This window comes from Pseudopodoces humilis, chromosome 1 (assembly GCF_049639895.1).
Source record: "Pseudopodoces humilis isolate 2021_Gansu_Grassland_sample_001 chromosome 1, ASM4963989v1, whole genome shotgun sequence".
In the NCBI taxonomy this organism is placed as follows: Eukaryota; Metazoa; Chordata; class Aves; order Passeriformes; family Paridae; genus Pseudopodoces; species Pseudopodoces humilis.
The window spans coordinates 54,945,772-54,965,040 of NC_142200.1; the positions used below are offsets into that span (position 1 = coordinate 54,945,772).

General features: G+C 36.6%; 1 protein-coding gene across 1 annotated transcript in view; it reads right to left on the bottom strand.

Annotated features, from left to right (window-relative positions):
• Positions 1 to 18,622, bottom strand: part of TMX3 (thioredoxin related transmembrane protein 3) — a 29,446-nt gene extending 10,824 nt beyond the window's left edge. Inside the window, exons 1-11 of the mRNA XM_005517296.3 lie at positions 18,557 to 18,622; positions 18,283 to 18,337; positions 13,815 to 13,854; positions 12,667 to 12,790; positions 9,135 to 9,180; positions 8,063 to 8,143; positions 7,113 to 7,212; positions 6,783 to 6,860; positions 4,532 to 4,598; positions 2,430 to 2,528; positions 446 to 503 (exon numbers count right to left, since the gene is read on the bottom strand). Coding sequence (XP_005517353.2) covers positions 446 to 503; positions 2,430 to 2,528; positions 4,532 to 4,598; positions 6,783 to 6,860; positions 7,113 to 7,212; positions 8,063 to 8,143; positions 9,135 to 9,180; positions 12,667 to 12,790; positions 13,815 to 13,854; positions 18,283 to 18,337; positions 18,557 to 18,605 — 797 coding nt within the window. The 5' untranslated portion in view covers positions 18,606 to 18,622. The remainder of the gene's footprint in view (positions 1 to 445; positions 504 to 2,429; positions 2,529 to 4,531; positions 4,599 to 6,782; positions 6,861 to 7,112; positions 7,213 to 8,062; positions 8,144 to 9,134; positions 9,181 to 12,666; positions 12,791 to 13,814; positions 13,855 to 18,282; positions 18,338 to 18,556) is intronic.
• Positions 18,623 to 19,269: the final 647 nt, after the last annotated feature.

Here is a 19,269-nt window from a genome sequence, read left to right on the forward strand (position 1 = left end):
AGCAAAAACACCTCTTCTTTAAAATCCCACAGACAACTAATATATAAGCAGCACTAGCTTAATTTTCAATGCAACTGAACTGAAGCACAGTCATATGTTTAAACTCACTGAGTTCATCTCAAAGTCATCCAAACTCAAGCACTTTTGTCTATGTTTAAAAGGTGACACAATAGCTTTTAAAAGCTATGAGATCACCATTTGCTCCAGTGATCCCATTAACAAATAGCAGAATAGATATAGGAACTCCCAAGCATCTCAGTGAATTCACATGTGCTTCAAGCAAGCCATAAATTAAGTAAGATTAGTACACTAAGTCAGAAATTAAAGAACATTTACAATTAAACCCACTTATTTAACCTGTATTTCTCAGTATTAAGAAACATCCAAACTTCCCTATGTCATACCAGCACATTTCTCCGATAGTCACCAATACTCAATTCTGTACCTGGTATGTTCCACTGAAGAGTTCTTATCATCAATGACTGCAATAGCCACAAGTTTTCCTAAAACAAGGAATAAAATTCTTGAAACCATTTAAAAAGAAATACACATACTCCAATGGGAAATATGTCAACTTAGAAAATCCAGTAATCCCCTCCAGGGACAGAAATCAGTTTTTAAATATAAACCAGCCTCACAGCCAAATAGCCTCTACAAGCTGACCATCCTGTGGTCTTAAAGCTATTGAAAATAAATTAAGATGGGGCTTAATGCCATACCACTAGCATTGTATGAAAAACCTATCTATAGAAAGAAGATAAAAGGGAGAAAATGCAGATAAAAATTAATTTCCTACTTAAGCTGCATATTAGCATATACCTAAATATGAGGTTATGGAGATATGCAGCAATTACAAACTGATTCTAAGCAATTAAATCACTATTTTATGTATTTAAACGTTTGACAGCCCTCTGTCAGAGGATCTAAAAGGTCAGTGCCAGAATATACCAGTATTTTCAAGATTTGCTTTGTGAAGTTTTTCTGATTAAAAGAAAAAAAAACTCCAAACCCAAAGAGTGCTATGGTCAGTCAGATAAAAGTGTGTTAAAAAAGCTGGCCAAACTTTCTCCATACCAAGCCGTTGCAGTTAGGAAAGCAGATCTGTTAACACGGCAGTCATCAATCAGACAAACACAAGACTCCAGAGGCTGATTTTTCAGCTCTCTCCAGATAACACAATTCACTCAAAATCCTCCCCACCAAGCCAACCAATTGCTCAGTTCCTACCTACCACCACGCCACAGGAAGCATTCCCCTCAAAAACAGAAAGTCACTCTTGTTCAAGTAATGCTGGGTTTTAAGGGCAAGATCTATGATTCATTCCCATACTTCCTTGTGAAATAGCAGTAGCTTCTCCCCATCCTACTTCTTCCACACATCAATTCCCACTTCTTCCCCATTTCTTTCCACCCTAAGACACTACCTAATGACACTAGGAGACAACTAATGACCTTTTATACTGCAAAGGATGATCTAAATAAATTCCAAGTACTATGTATTAATACATAAAGCTCTTTAAAATAAATGATGGCTTAATAAAATAAATTTTTTTTTTATTTGGAACTTGAGGAATTGTTAGTTAAAAATATAACAGGAAAAAACATGCTATATTTAAACAACTTGCAACAGCATTTCTGTAAATAACCATTTAAAATGTAGGTGTAACTATATTAGCTTCATAAACATGTAAGAAGAACATTTTTCTTCTTGAAATAAACATTTTAAAGAATATGTTTAAAACCTGAAAGAACTCAATGTTGATTGAATGTAAATATTTTGAAATGGAATATAGATGATAAGATGTCTTGGCCTGGAAAAATCAACACTTACAGTATTTTTCCTGATACCTCAGAGTGTCTATACACCTTAAGAGCAGTACAACTAATTTGCCTTTTCCAGAGGTCACCTGGCTGCAAAAGTTTCATCTGGCCTGCAGAACTTTTGCTAAAGAAAAGCTGAAGTTTTCATTCATTTTTAATTGAAGTTTTTGCCCACTTCAATACATGCTTCTCTCCCTTTCTTTCTGCATCTATTTCAAAGATACCTAAATCCACTAGATGTAAGATATCTAGACAATCTATATTTGATACTTCTAAATCAAATTTTAAAATTCCCTGCATGTATTCCAAGAAGTAATATGCAACTTAGACAAAATATAAGGTGCTCTTAAATTAAAACTCCTACTAATTTTTGTGACTACTACAGGATTAGACACACTGACTTTCATGTTGTGAGGAATGGACTTATGAAGACTGTGGATGAAACCTCTAGTCACAGGTCAGTCCAACATCAACATAATACTGCCACTATCAGCTCTACCCTGATATTGATTAATTTCTGACATTTAAAAACATGTTCTTAGTACTTGCTTGATTTTTCTTACTGTTTAGTACACAATGTCAAAAAGTTTAGAACCAGCATCATCTCACCTGTATCTCCAAGTTCATACAGTGTAAAGCCATCTACATGAAGGTAACCTTGAAATCTTTCTCTGTTTATCCAGGATGACAAATCACCATCTTCATACTCTGACATTAAAAAAAAAAAGAGAGAAATACATTTTTTTAAGAGGTGGGCCATCAGATTTGCTATTTCAGTAAAATGGAGGCAACCGCTATTTTTTTTTCCTTTTTTCCCTTTATTCTTGTTAGACCAATCATCACACTTTTATGGGCATTTCAAGTTTGAAAACTTCTAATGCTATTTTTAACTGCTGAACAAAAAGCACATTATAGAAAAGTGTGAAAAGTCGATGTGCTGATTTTATTTTCTAAATCAAGGATAAACGATGCTGTATGAGAAGCTAACAGTGACCCAGTGCAGAAAGGAACAGGTTCAAACCCTGTTTTTAAAGGGGTGTGTGTGAATAACTTGTCAGGTTTCAAACAAAGTAGAGATATAAAAATACAGAAAGCAGTATTTGCGAGAGTCCTTACATGAAAAATGGAAAGAAAGATCAAGAAAAATCAGATGCATTATTAAACAGCAATGTGAACTTAAATGAACAAATAATCATGTATGACTGACAATCAGTTTTTACCAAAGGCTAGTTTAAGATGCTACATGTTTTAACCTATTAAGAATTAAATTCTAATACATACCATCAATTAGATCTAAATCACAAGTAAAAAAGAAAAACATATATACATATATGTTGCATTTTATGTGAATAAATGCACAATAATTAATTTGTTTTAAATCCTATTGCATAGACTGAAGTATCAAATAATTTCAGGTTAACAACTATCTGCCGTAAGGTAGTAGCAAGTAATTCCAAGCATAATGCAACCCATGGATCTGTATCCATTTCCCCTACTACGGAGAAGGAAAAATCCCAAACCAAAACACAGACAAGAGGTCAGAGCACTGAAGTGCATTTTGCTAGAATTTTTTCCTCATAGTGAGTTCTTCAAATTTGTGCCAGTCATAAGAGTTGCACATAAAACCTTATTCAGTCTCTTACACTGCGTCTTCATGATTTGTTTGACTTCCAATACTGTTTCTGGTACATTACGAAAAAGTAACTTTTTTACAAAGCAAATTAAAAGCCTGAATTATTACAGCTTTTGCATTTGTTTTAGAAAATGTGGAAAAAGCAAGCAGGCTACAGAGCAAAAGAAGTGTTTCTCTGAAAAGCTTTCCTTCTCCAGAATTGCAAAAAGAGATAAAAAATATTAAATGCAAATCAAGGAGGCTATAGAGTGGATTTTTATCTGGAGGCATCAAACTGAAGAGGAAGACAGGTAAATCCATTCTAGGAAGACAAAGAATACCCTTGATGGTCGATCTGAAATATTTTGCTGTGGTACTACTTATCCTAAGAAATTATACCAGCAGAATAATCTTCTGAGTGATACGTTTTCAACTTAAAATGAAAACCTGCATTTAAAACAATCTAAATCAAGAGCAGATGCTTTTGCAAGTAAGTGGTGTGCTTATAAGCCCAGGCTATGCAATGTAACTATGAGCGTGTGTACATGCTTCTAACATGCACAGGCCTTATGGCACAGCCTGAGTACAAAAAAATACTCTTGTATGTGGATATGCACACATGTATATAGATATACACATAAGTGCCAGGTGTACTGGCCTCATGTACTGCAGATATACACTGTAGAAACAGCAGTGTTAAAAAACACTAGTAGCTTTGGGGGGCCATTCTACAGCCTACACAGCAAGCCAGGTAAAGTAGCTTATGTATATGATGAATTTGTACAGTGAGGGAAGAAGTAACTTTTCTAAGTACATTAATGGTGGTGAAACAGTAATATGGGAAGCTACATCTTACTGAAAACAAAAAGCAAACATCATCATTTCTACTTCAGTACTGCTAAACCAAATTCCTTGCATTTTGTTGTGGAAGAACTAGTAATTTTTTTTTCTCTTTTCCTTCATGAAGGAGCTGTCATTTATCCTAAAACTGGAGAATTTCCCAGCATCCTTACATACCCTTCAAAAAATCCCAACTCCTCCAGTTTCTCCATATATACTTTAAATATCTTGTCTTAAGGTAATGTCCATTTTTACTTACCATCGTAAACAAAGTAAGTTCCATCTTTGAAGACCATAACAGCAGGCAATTCAGGTAATGTCACATACTGAAAGAGTCAGGTTTCAATTAATCCATGGAAGATTAAAAGATTTTTAAACAAAATAAACCATCTGAAAACATGTAAATGTAGTTCACGGGGAAAATCTCTATGGACACCTAAATATTTTCTGTCAACATGTATTAAGATAATTTATCAACTTCTGTATATTAAAAGTAACACAACATAAATATATTTTTGAGAGGTGGATCTCTCAAAGCATAAAAGAAACATGATTTTTACTGGTATCTGGAGTAGCATGAAGAATAGTTTATGGATTGGACGTTTAGATAGGAAATTGTAACTTGAGGGTTTTATCAATCATGCTCTCTGTTCCTAATTTGTGCTGTTGTCAGCATACCTGTCATATTGCTACTTCTACTAAATGGAAACTCAATTTTGCAGAGCAAAATAGTACCACTGGCAACATGTGCCACTAAATCTGGGCTATTTCCTGTGCTTCAGACTGATGGGAATATAAAGAAACAGCTTCAGCACACAGGGCTGCAAACAGGCGTATTTAGACAAGTAACAATAGCCTGTATTACCATGCTAAACATAGTATTTAAGATGGTCAGGAACATACTAAAAAAAAAAAGCTGTAGAACCTTTCGTCTTGGAACTCAATTTTATTCAGCTCATGTTTTTTGTGAACTGCCATAGGAAAAATACTGCATCTGCTTCTTAATCCTTGCTAGCATTCTAAGCTAAAATTTTAACAACATTCGTTGATAAGAAAGAATTGCATCATAAGCTTAGTTTTGATCACATCATCTGAATTTTCTGATTTACTGATACTTTTGGAAATGTAAGGACAGCATAATTTCCAAATGACATGCCTTCTGTCATTCTGAATTACCTTTCTTGTAAAAGCAGTAATTTATAATATTATAGCTGATATGAATAAGCAAGAAGGTAGTCCCAGATGGTATTTGTTCTCTTACTTGCCCAAAACATAATTCAACATCTTTGAAGGACAAATCAATCAGTGTGCAGTTTAAAGTTTGCAAAAGATGCCTAAAACTTGGAACAATATTACCTAAGGTGACAAAACAAAGCCTAACAATGAACACTGGAATGCAAAGGCTCATTACAACTTGCAGTCAGATTTCTTAACATTTTTGCTTCTCTCCATAGAATACTGAATACCATCACTACTTCAGCTTAAATGGCACTGGTGGGAAATTACCTTCTGTAGGAAAAAAAAAGCTCACTGCTTACATCAGTGTGATCACAGAACCTCAAAGACTTCCAGCCTTTTTTACTCTTTCCACTGCACAACTAAACAGTACTTTTCTTGCTCAGCTGGAGCTGAAGTGCAAATAGCAATTTAAATTAAGATAGCTTTTGATACAAGGCTTCTGGAGAACTAAAAATACACTATTTATAATGAAACCAGTTCTACTTATGGTGATGTAAAATGCAGCTGCCTCAAAACAAAACAACAAACCAAATTATGCACATTCTCTCATTAATCCCCAACTAACTTCAAAGTCAAAAGTTAGTAGGCATGGGGCAGACTTAGGTCCCACTTGGAGAGAACAATAAATGAAAAAGTCTTTTAAGTTTGCTACAACAAATAAACAACAATGGTTAGACTCACTACAGTAATACCAATTTTTTTCACCCTTGTGATGAACTGTAAGAAATTTCCTTGTCACAGAATCCTCAAAAAAAGCAGTAAGAGAATTCTGCAGCCAGTGGACTGGACTGGCTGATCCCTGGTCAGACTAATGTGTTGATCAGCTGTACTGTACAAGATGAAAATAACTTGTCTCTTCACTTACTTCTGATTACTAGGGTACCAGTAGTAATTCATGCTACAAACCCCCTAATTAGCTATAAAAGTGTTTAGTGAAAGGACTGTTAGGGACAACAAATTTTGCATTGCCTAAAAATCAAGTATCTATTTTCTTACGCAAGTTGTGTGGCCCATATTGAGTGCTGCTCAGACTCTGATTAATTTTGTTAATATGACTGAACAAGTAATTTGGTCAAAATAATATAATGACAGATTGAAACTTGGGTTGTATTCTCTCCCTTTACAGAGTCAAACATCACATGTTTCAGTGGAATTACTTAGATATCTACCAAAGCCAAACATACGGTAAGAAGCCATCAAAACAGCAAAATTGAAGAGATGAGGAGAAAAATGCCATTTCTGAAGAAGCAGTAGGAATGGAAACAGCTTACCTCAGGCAGCACATCTTCTGAGGCAGAAAAAAAGTACGTATAAACTATTAGTTCTGAAGCAACCTCAATGTATTTTTCCTGAAAAAATACAAACAATGTTTTTTTTAATTTCTGACTTTTTAGTATGTGTCAAACAAAAGCTTTGTGACATACCTTATCTTTAAAGAGCAATTAGAAAACGTTTATGGTGTAAGATTGTAAAAGCACTTTAATAAACGTAAAAAAACACCAAGAATTTGTTAGAAGCATGCATTTCAGTCTTTTGAAAGATTTTTAAAATTATTCCCTAAATTGCCAAAAGAAGTAACTTTACTTAATCGAGCTTCAAACCTTTAAAGGAGATTCACCACCAACATACACAAAAAGTACACGATGTCTCTTTTGCACATGCTCAAACATATGCTGGCTAGGAAGTGGCCTGATGAGAGGTCTGGAAAGGGAAAAAAAGACAGAAAAATCTCAGTTTGTGCTACCTGAAAAACCCAAACAAACAAAAATTCACATGAAAATATCATACGGTTTTTGGTGCTGTTTTAAAAAAAAAAACCAAAATGCAAATTAATTTAGTTTTTCAAATTATTATTTTATACTAAAAGAAAAAAGAATATTCCCTCCCACCCTCCCTCTACCAAATAACATGTTATGTTCTTCAAACAGCACAATTAAACATGAAATTCAGCTCTTACTACAAAATGCTGCTATGATGCCTTTTACCAGTCACAGAATCACAGACTGGGATAGACTGGGAGGGACCTAAAAGATCATCTGGTCCAACCTGCCACCATAAGCAAGGACATCTTTCACCAGACCAGGTTCCTCAGAGTCACACCCAAACTGGCCTTGAACAGTTCCAGAGCCGGGGCAACAACAACTTCTCTGGGAAACTGTTTGCAGTGTCTTGCCACCCTCACAGCAGAGAATTTACTCCTAGTATTCATTCTAAACCTATCCTCTTCCAGTTTAAAACCATTGCCCCTAATCCTTCCAGTACAGACCATGATAAAAACTCTGTCTTTCCTAGAAGATGTCTTTATATAGTGGAAGGCCACAATAATGTCTCTCCATTTGAGAGAGAAAATTCTGAGTGTAAGCACAACACCCAGGAAATGTGGCCTTGGAAATAAATCATCTTAACTCAGCACCAGTCTCCCATGCACCTACACATTTAGTAATAGAGTTTTTAACATCAATATTTTGTTCTTTTTAAGTAAGTCTTGGCCCACCTCAAAGTCTCATGTAATTTTGAAGTCAGCAGAAGTCTCTGAGAAGAGTATACTTACCCTGCCACTCTATTAGCAAATTCAATTATATCATCTTTGGTTCTAGGTCCTCTGTAGTTGTACGCCAAGTCACCTTTCAAGCTAGATAAATAGGACAAAAAAAAAACCAAAACAAACCAGAAAAATCAGTATCTAAACTACATTCATACATGTAAAATTTCTCAACCTTGACATGTTTACTCAGTCACCTTTCAGCAAGTGATAAGATGAAAATATAAAACTCAATAATGCCGTACGATGGAATTATGGAATAAAAGCTTATTTACACACTATCTGAATTACTGACTTGTTGAAATACTTAGCATTCTTTTACAGTTTTTTTCCTAGTGCACAGCTGTCATTTATTTTATAAACACACAGATAATTTGGAACACTTATTTATGACCATATTAAAAAGCCCCTTGAAAACAACAAAATACCCCACACTTAAACCAAACCAAACACACTGAACATTTACACTACTCAGGGGTATGTCCTTGTAAAAGGAAAGCATATAAACTTCTTTAATGTTTTTTTATAATTTAAATAATTATAATTCAAATAATCTGCAAAATCATTCATATGTATGTATTAAGCTTCACTGAAGTGTTGGTCAGCTTACGGTACTCTGCTGAGAGGGGATGTAGCTTGCTTGCATTAGCAAAGTATTCAAGCAACTTTTACTAATTCTAACAAGCTTTCTTTGAATCCATATAGATTTAAGAAATTCTGAGGAATTTTCAATACCTCTATATGCCATGAAAATTTTTCATCCTTAAAAATTATCAAGCTGAACATCTCTGCTTCCTATTTTGAGAAAACTAACTTGACAAGATTTATTATCACCTATTAGGAATATTATTTGCTTAAACCTGCTAAAATCCCCAGTATGTCCACAGTAAAAAGTACTCAAAACTACTGCGTCTTTATTTAACATGACATTGTACTGGACTATACATTACATGGGTTTGAGACTTCTAAATGGACAGGGCTATTTTTAAGTTTTGTTTTTATTTTCTTTTCCTTTATTTTTATTAGTTTTTAATTTCTTATTCTATTATTGAAAGAAATTTGATAGGAAGGATCAACTTACAGCTTAATTGTTGGATAGCCTCGCACTCCAAATTCAGATGCAATACCTGAAAGAAATGCGTTAATGCCAAAGTGAACCAGGACTTTTTTTTCTCTCCTACTGTTTCTTTAAGCATGGTTTACTATTCACACCACATATACAAATAAAAAAAATACCACTTAGCTCAATATGAATTACTTTACTTGCTTTCAAGGAAAAGCTTGCTGCTATTAAGCTACATCATTAAAGTTTGGACTTCTGTCAGAGGTGCTGCAGGGTCACAGGACAGCCTCCCAATTCATGTGCCACAACTCAAATGTCATGAGAATCCTCTGGACAGACATGCTTGGTCTGCTTTCCCCAAAAGTAGCATGCACTGAATATGCACATACAATTGACTGAAAATATAAGAGGCAAAAATTAAGCATCGTGGATGAAGAGCTGTAAATACTAATGCTTTAAAGAAACATAGAAGACAATTAATTACTCCTGTGCTAGAGTAATGGCTAACAAGAAGTGCAGTATCATACTTTTAAAATCATATTCCACACAAGTAAATGTCTACTGTCATGAAGAATACCAGAAGTAGGCACTTTCTAAGTAGATACCTGCTGCTTACTAAAGTGGTAAAAAGTAAGACAACTGCAGAACTTTTTCCCCCACCTCAGATTTGCTTAAAACTTTCTATCTTGGTCCCATTGGAGGAGTACAATTTGCAACCACCCTTCCACTTGTGAACAAAACATCTGCCACCTTAAACTACACTTTCCAGCAAATCCAGTTTTTTCCAAATGTTTAACTACACAGTCTCAAAGAAAGATTAAATAAGTCTAAAACTGTGCCAATACTTGTGCAATTCCCTGTTGAATAATAATCCCTGACTCAAATAGAGCCCATGCTTGTTATAAAACCATTCTGAAGCTACCAACAACATGCCACAGCAAGCAGATGTTGGACATCTTGTGTGCAAAGCTCTCAGTAAGAGTTTAGAACTTTGGTTGTGCACCTGGATCAGATGCAAGTACCTGATTGCACAGCACAACAAACAAAACCAGCAATTCACCTACTGGCATCCAATCAAAGACAACTGTTCTAAGAAATAGGCATATGAGAATCAACTTGATTCTGACCCTTTTCTATTACAGCTCTACTACACAGAACCACAATGTATTAAAATGTGTATTAGAACATTCAATCACAAGAGCTGTCAACGGTTTATTTCTCCTTGTACAGATCTAGAAAAGACAATTTTTAATACATTTTTTTACACATTCCAGCCATGGGGATTACCAAAATTCTATCAACTTCATGGAAATTATTTATTTACATCATCACCTCTACTTCTTGGTATGAAGAATACAGTACAGGCAAACAGCAACAATTGCATCACCCCTAGGTGTGATGTATTTCTTCTCTGCTCACACACAGTGGACTCCTGAGGCTAAACCCCCTGAAAATTCAACTGATACCACATCAGGCGACTGCTCTGTTGATGCAAGAGCTGTATCCTCATTCCACAGAGCTACCAGAGGCAATATTCACTGGATGATTTATATGTTCACCATATAAGATAAGATCTCAGCTCTCTGACACCAAGCTTCCCAAAGTTTAGCTCTTTCACACCACTTCATATTGCTATTATAAACACAAACTATGCAGAGCAAACCACTCATGTTCCTTCCAAGTGACACATACACATTACAGCTGCATTTCCTTCTGACATTTTCAAGACTGAACTACTTTGATTTCAGAGAATCTTTAGATTGAAAAGGTATTAAGCAGAGTTGACTTGAGTTTTTCATATCCAGATGTAAGATTTCCACGTTGAAAATGAAAGCATAAAACTACTTAAAAAGATTTATCATGACACCATGAAAACAGTAGCAAATCTGAGAACAAAAACTTTTCCAGGGCACAAAGGAACCCTTGCAGCTTTTAGTAATTTTTATGTAAGTAAAAATGACTGATATAACAAAAACATAGTACCATACTATACCTAGGTACATACTCTACCTAGGTATAGTAACATATATAGTAACAGGATGACCAATACAAATAATTCAAGGTAAGCTTTTATACAATTCATATGATTTAGAATTTTATACACTGGAATTTTTTTCTGGAATTTAAGATTTTTTACTGGAAATTTAGAGAACCATGAAATCTATTCCCAGTTTTGAAGTTACCTGATTGCATGAAATTGAAACTTCTAATTCTCCAGGCTTATTTTTCAATAGAAAATAAGTATATTTAAGATGAAACATGAAGTCTTATTTATTTGGTTTTATAGAAAAGGATATAGACAATAAATTGGTCTTTGAGGCAAAATCATTTTAATCTCAAAAGACCAAACTCTCCAACATCTAAGTATCGGTGATGGAGAGAGATGGGGACAACTGACTTGGTGATCAGAATCCCATTTTACTGTGGGCTACATAAGCTTATAAAATATTCTAGGAAGGCTACAGTGATTGGGTTAAACACCATACAAGCATATAAACAAACGTATGCACATTTCAACATTTGTTCAATCTTCTCCCTGTCCACAGGCTTGATTCAATCTTCTTGCCATCTTCAAAGCTCTATTTGTTCCTGCCAAGGCATTCTGGCTATCAGATCTCTTATGCTAATCAAGTCCAAAGTACTTTCTGATTTCACCATATCTAAGCACAGGAAAAACTGGAATACCACTGAGAAAAGTATTCTGCATAACATTTTAGGCAAATACAACAAACCGGTATAATCAGATTTAATGAATATTAACTAAAAATACTACACGTATTTAAAAAATTTTATGACACATAGATCTCATTTGGGCCCCACTCCTCCCCATACATTTCCTTTTAAATATCCTCCTGGTTCAACACACATTTAAGTGAACTGACAATAAAGAAACACATAAACACAAAGGAAGTACTGTTGAGCATTCAACAATCCTCTCATGTCTACCGAAACCACTTCTCTGAGAACCAAAGGTTTGGGGTTTTCTCTGAAAAGGTCGATACATATGAAAGGCATCAGCAAAAAAAAAAATACTGAAAGTACTCAATTTGATTCTTTGAGAAGACATTTACAGAGAAACATGGGAAGAAATTGGCTGAGCAGTGATCACTGATGTAATGAATTCACTTATCTCAGCAGGCTTTGTGTAACAGTTTCAGGACCGATTACCTGAAATGAGTAAGAGCAAAAACACAGGCACTCCTCCGGCAGTAATAGAAGGAACCTAAAACTGGATGCTCTCAAGAGACACACCACATAAAAATGATTATATAACAGTACTCTAAGAGGCATATCAAAAGCAGATCTTTGAAAAGCTATTACTTTCCATTTGTCAGGAAGAGTTCCCTACTCAAGGAGAAACAAATGTGATAAAAAACACATACTACAGCAAGTTGTCACTTTTGGGAAGAAAAACAATCAGGAAATTTTTCTACAATTATGGTTTGCGTATTTGTGCTATGACACAGAAGAAAAATAACAAGAAAATAAACTAAGAATAGGTTCAACACAGAGGCTGTGATGAAATTACCCCTAAACAAACCATACTTACTAGAAAAGGAAGTTGCATCCATCTTCCCAACTTTTACTGGAGAACCCATGTTTCTCATTTCTATGCCCACTTCATTCCACACAGGTTCTAGTTTCTTACAGTGGCCACACCAAGGTGCATAAAACTGCAAAGCAAATACATTTCATTAAAAAGAAAATAAAAAAATAAAAAATTGGTAGAAATTGATTCTACAATTAACTCTCAAATCATTAGCAAGACTTCTTTTCCAGTCATGGTACTCCTTATGTTTTAATAAAATTGCAAGTTAGTTGCAATGTTAGCATGACAAGCAGCATTTATGATTTAGTCCTACTTTTAATATGAAAGCACAAGTTTGAAAAGAATACATTAAAATGCTGCAATATTATATGATTTCTTATTTAGGAATAGACTGCATGGTAACATTTGTTTTGAAAGTTAAAAGATCATATGAATATCCAAATTATCCAGAAATATGAATTTGTCAACAGGCAGAAGATATCAATGTTTTGGTATAACAAGATAATGCCACAGTTTAACAAAAGATGAATTTTGTTTTGCTATATACTACTGATAACTCCAAATTAGCACATATAGTTTTTCCCACTCAAAAATCACGAATCTGGATAATACAATTTTGAGAATTATAGTACCTATTTGGGTAAAATTAATACAATTTTAAGAACTCATTCACAAACAAGCTCAATGTTTTTAAAAACTCTTTATCCCTGAAGTAAGGGGCACTGAATCTTTCCAAATAATTTAGAAAACTAAGAAGGCTCTCATATATTTGATCTTTCAGTGCTAACAGAAGTCTAGAACACAAATCAACTGATGTAATAGATGACAGGAATTATAAAAACCCTCAACAGAGGTTATCACCTCCTGAGTGTGTTAGGTAATCTGCTTTCCTTTTTTAAGGACTGCAAAATATAGACTGAAGCCTATTCAGCAGGCTGTTCAGCAGTCTATTCAGCCTATTCCTGCTTCACCCTGAACTGCAGACAGATTGTTTATCTATCCTGTCAGAATTACTGCCATGAAGTTTTTCTGCATCATGTACAAACAATTTTCCAAACGATGAAGCAGCTTGACTACAGTGTGTAGTGCCGTGCAGTCTGTCTTTTGATTTCCACCAGTAGATCTTCCCGTTTTTCTTATATACTCACATCTACAAGCCAAATATCATCTTTACGGTTTTCTTTAAACCTAGAAAGGGAAAAAAATGATATCAATAAATTATGTATCTGAAAATAAAATAGTGAAGTGCATGTGTAAAACAGGCAAAGTCTGAAAAAAGGTTAGGATAAAACCATAGATACAAGTTTCCTGTTTTGTTTCATTCTTTGAGCATGGAGAAACAGAGAGGATGCTTATTTTTTAGTAAAATATTGCTCTGTACATGATACTACACACACAGCTATGCCTATTAGGTTTCTCTAACTATTTCCTAAGATAAAAAACCAAAAGAAGCAAAACAAAAAACAAAAAAAAACAAACAAAAAACCCCAAAAATATCCAAAAAAACCAACAAAATAGAAAAACAGCAAGAAATAAGAACACGCATCAAAACACAGAGAAGATATTTGATTAGCATGTGCTATCTAGGGGGAAGAAGTATTTTGCAATTGTCTTAGTTATATTAAATACAGTTGTTTTATTTTTATATATCAACTAATACAGACTCTTTGAACATTGGTTTAAATTGTTAATCTCAGCTTTAGTAAATGTAAACTAACTAAATTATCTTTAATATTAATATGTGAAGCAACTTGAGCTCAACCTCCTTAAACATTCTACTATAGGTGTGTCAGTTTATAGTTCTATTAAAGTTGCACACAACCAAAAAACCAACTTAATGGAATAAAAATGGTCAAGTTATTGATAAAACTAAGCTTGATAAATCAGAGTTCTTTGGTACCTCCCAAAATGCTGCTTACGCATTTCGCTGTTGTCACTACAAGATAATATGGATAACGGCATTAGTTAACTAGCTCTATGTAGACAATTAAATTAGCTAGAACTTTAACCTAAGGTTTACTTTTGTAAAAGACAGGCTTTGTAAAAGTGACTAGGACTGGGACTAAAGTCACATGCTATAACATACACGATACAACATCCTTACTGCACCACTCTTCTTGCAAAATTAGATGTTTACATATAATTATACAGTAAGTGTAGATCTATACTCTAAGATCCAATTAATACAAGTTATAGCCCAACTTGTCAGTTTCCAATATGCAGCATGCCTATAAAATGGTTGAAAAGCAGTAGGCAAAATTTATTATATTTCTTTAAATTTGTAATAGTCCATAATGGTCTTGACAAAATACAAAATACTAATGCTTACTGTTTGACAAAAATAAATCATGAATACAATCTAATTACAGTGTTGAATGCTCGAAACTTAGAATTGCAGCATTTCACTGGTAAATTCCAGCCTATTTTATTGATGGCACACCAAGGCTGCAATGCCTGTACAGCAGCAGGAAAAGTATTTGCAGAGACTTTGCTATGGAACTGCTAAAGGAAAGCAGCATTTTTAAGTCACAAAACTGCTTAGTTGACAACCTCACTAAAAATTCACCTCACCACCCTAAGCACTACAGGTCTAATGAGAGAACCAGTGAGAGCCCAGCATCTCCTCAGGACTCAAACAGAGCCTCAGCTAACTTCCAATTACAATGCCAAATACAAGTAATCGGCTATGATGCAAGAGGCAAAAAGTAGTTACTGAATCCTAAGATCCTAGGCTGTGCTTCAATTTAGAATATCACTTTTTTCTTCGTATAAGAAGAATTTACAGTTAAATGTTCTCCCTCCTCTGCCACAATACAACTGTTATGGCAAATTGTAAAGAGCATTAAAGTACTGAGAAAGGTAGACCGCAACCTTGGCAGCAGACAGAAAGAAAAGAGAAAAAGAATTAAACATCTGGAGGCTGAGCTTTCCAACAGAGTTTAGTAAGTTTGACCTAAGATTGTATAAAAAATACTGTAGTTTTTATAATATAAAATTTCAATGTACTTCTCATCTAAGCACCTATTTAACCAACTTCCACAGAAACTAAAATCTGAAGTTTAACAAAACCCCAGCCATCAAACCCACTCTAGCGTTGCTAAAGTCAATGTTTAAATTACAAGACAATATTGAGGAAGTTCAACACACTGATGAAGGAATACAGAAATCTCTCTAAAAATGAACAATCAAACATTTTCTGAAGATGCTGTTTGTAGGCCCTATAAATATGTTTTCCAAGCTCAAAATTTCAGTGTCTCTTTTTAACTGTCCTGTGCAATCCTCTGTCAGCTAACAGAAACACAATCACACTGGTGGAAAGGTAGTTATAAGTGTTGCATGTCCTTGAATCAAAATTAGTTGTCTCAAACGCATACATCTTCCCAACTACATGATCAAATGCTGTCTCAGCCCCCACTTAAACCAAGAACCCCACTCAAACCAAGCACCCCACTCAATCATGAACAGTTAAAAGAAACCAGCATGAAGCAAAACTGAACACCAAGGTCAGAATTCCAAGGGCCTCAAAACAACCCAGCTGCTCTGTCTATTCCTTGCTTCCCACTTGCACCATTTCTGATGCTTCTGAACCTGTTTTGAGCCATCCCACAGACAGAAAGACACTTCCTTTTTAAGTCAGGTTACTAATCTGCTTCATTATCACACTAGAACAAATCCACACCCATCACAAAATGAGTACTGACCTGAGGCAGCAGATCTGCTATCAGAGCAGCACAAGCCAAGAGGAACCACAACTCCTTTTGTGTATCCCTCCTGCAGCCCAGCTGGGCACCTTTGTCAGCTCTGCTACTTGTTTTCCTTTGTCCTGTAATCTTAGAAAAGGGACCTGTGCCTTGTACTAGTCCACACTGTCTACAACCACTAAAATTCAAACAGAACACAAAGCTTTCAGCAACAGCAGAACATCCATAATGTTTAGGCATCTATAAAATGGAAAACTTGAAACTTCACCAGTCACTGCTCCCCAGTTTGGAGCAAAATTATACTAAAATTTAAATTGTTCAAATTAAATTTAAATTTCAATTATATTTGTTTTCCTGACCTGTCTCACCACTTGTCAGTCAGCTAAAAAAAATTCAAAAAATTCCCCACAAACCCTGTCCTGAACAATTCTCCAATTCTTATTTTCTCAACTGCAAATACAGGTGTCTGTATAGTTTTGTAATCAAAAAATCCAAGTGTTCTAAAATAAAATTTCCTTTTATCAGTTACTTATAAAAGTTATGTGACAATGTTTTAAAAACAAGCTTTGAAAATCAAGTCCAAATAGTTCCCATGCTTCACCAGACACTACTGTGTCTCTCCTGAGAACTCCTTCCATATGCTCCCATCCCCTCACCCATAAAGCCACTATGCTTGATCTGATCTTATGATTAACAAGCAATATTGTAAAAATGTGACTGGTTTCCCGACAGTTTAGCTCTTTGATACAATTCATAGTGGACTGAACCCTCATGAAAACATCACCTTTAACTGGCTGAATTTATCGCAAGGTAATAATTTAATGCCAACTTCTCCTCCCCTACCAGCTATTCTCCATATCTTCTTTCAGCTCCAATAATTGTGCTGCTTTGTAACACTTGATATAAACCTGCTAATATGACAAAAAAAAACCAAAAACATTTGGGTAATTTTCTTGTGAAACAGCAACTATGTACCTATCAAACTGCTACAGCAAACCAGTACATCAACACTGACACTACACAACCAAGTTCATGGCAGGACTACCCACTTCAACTCCTGCACAATCTCAGGAATAATTCTGTTGTTAAGGCACATTTTTGCACAAATATTACTGGCACTTCCAGCAGCCATGAACTAGTCCTGCAGGCTTCTTTGTCTCTTCTGTTTCTGACCATGTGTGAATGCACTTCAACTTGCTCTCCCAAGCCTTTGTGGCAGCCATGCTGCAAACTCTAATGAAGACTTTGGTTAAATGCAATCAGCTTTTATTTGGGGCAGGCACCAACACATCAGTGTATTTACTCTACCAAAAAGAAAGAACAAGCAAGGAAGCCCAAGAACACTTCTGGCAACATCACCAGCTTTAAAGAAACTGAAAAATTTCATTGTTTCTCAGCTTCATTAACTGAATCTCCTTAACAGGTGAGACTGAGAAGAGACCTCATGGGAGTCTAAAACTTCCTCAAGAGAGAAAGCAGAGGTGCAGAAACTGAGCTCTTTCTCTGGTGGCCAGTGACATAACCCAAGAGAAAAGCATGAAGCTGTGCTGGTGAGATTTAGGTTAAGTATCAGGAAAATATTTTTCATTCAGTGGGTGGTTAAGGTCTGAGCAGGCTCCCCAGGGAAGTGGTCACAGCAACCAAGCCCGACAGAGCTCAAGAAACATTTGGACAACTCTCTCAGGCACATGGTGTGACATTTTGGGAGTCTTATGCAGGGACAGGAACTGTACTTCAATGATCTTTGTGGGTCCCTTCCAACAGAGGATATTCTATGATATTTCAGGCCACCATTTTTCTGTCCTTCCTGCAATAAAACAGCCAAAGTCTTTTCCAGTGTAGCTTTCTTGACAAGCACACTATGCACATAAGAAGACAGTATCTCGGCAATTAGGCAAGACACCCCAATACTTACGACTCATCTAGATCCTCCACAAAACCGGCACCTGAGGCCACCACATGTGCAACCACTGCGAGGCAAAGGAATAGCGTTCCGTGAGTGATGTCCGAACCAACCCGGGGCGCTCACCCACACCAGCTGACGGGCTCCCTTCCCTCCTGGCCCCTCACGCCCCCAGCGCTTCCCTCCCCTCCTGCCTCCCCAGCTCTGCCCGCCTCCCAACCGCACCGCTTTTCCCCCCTCTGTCCTGCAGCCCAGCCCGGCGGAGCTGACGCCGCCCGCCCGTCACCTGCCGCCCAGAGGAGGCAGCGCTGCCGCCCGCCCGGCACCGCTGCCATGTTGACAGAGCCGCGGCACGGCCGGAAGGGGAAGCGCCGACCTCTCCCCACGGCGCAGGCGCGGAGCCGCGGGCGGCGGGGCGGGCTCGGGGCGCAGCGGCGGCCGCGGCTCCGATTGCGGGTTCTCCTTGCTGAGGGGCGAGAGGGAGGGAGGGAGGGAGGCAGGCGTGGCAGCGGGGTACGGTGATGGAACGCGGGGTGCAGAGACTCTGGCTTCTCCCCAGCGGGGAGAATCTCGCTCAGTTGAATCGGTGCTCTGCTTCTTTGGAAGAATAAACTTCGTCCTCCTTCCACCTCCACGTGTGCCGCCTGTCGTGTTGCTGGCTGTCTGCCGTGGGTAGAGCTCAGCCCGTGCCCTGCTGCTGTATCAGCAGCCTTCCTTCAGCAAGGGCTCGAAACTTGCTTACTTTAATGTCCGTGTCATTCCCTCCTTCTTTCAAACCTGTTACAGTCTTCCCTGCCTTCAGCTACAGTGTTTTTTCTGTCAATTCAGATCTGCAGATCCTAGTAGGGCAAGTAGTCCTGCTTGTTTAAAAACTTCAGTTAAAGCAGGTCTGGGATTGTTCAGCCTGGAAAAGACAAGGCTCAGGGGAACCTTATTAATGCTTGTACATACCTGAAAGGGGTAGCAAATAGACCAAGGCTGGGCTTTGCCGGTGGTGCC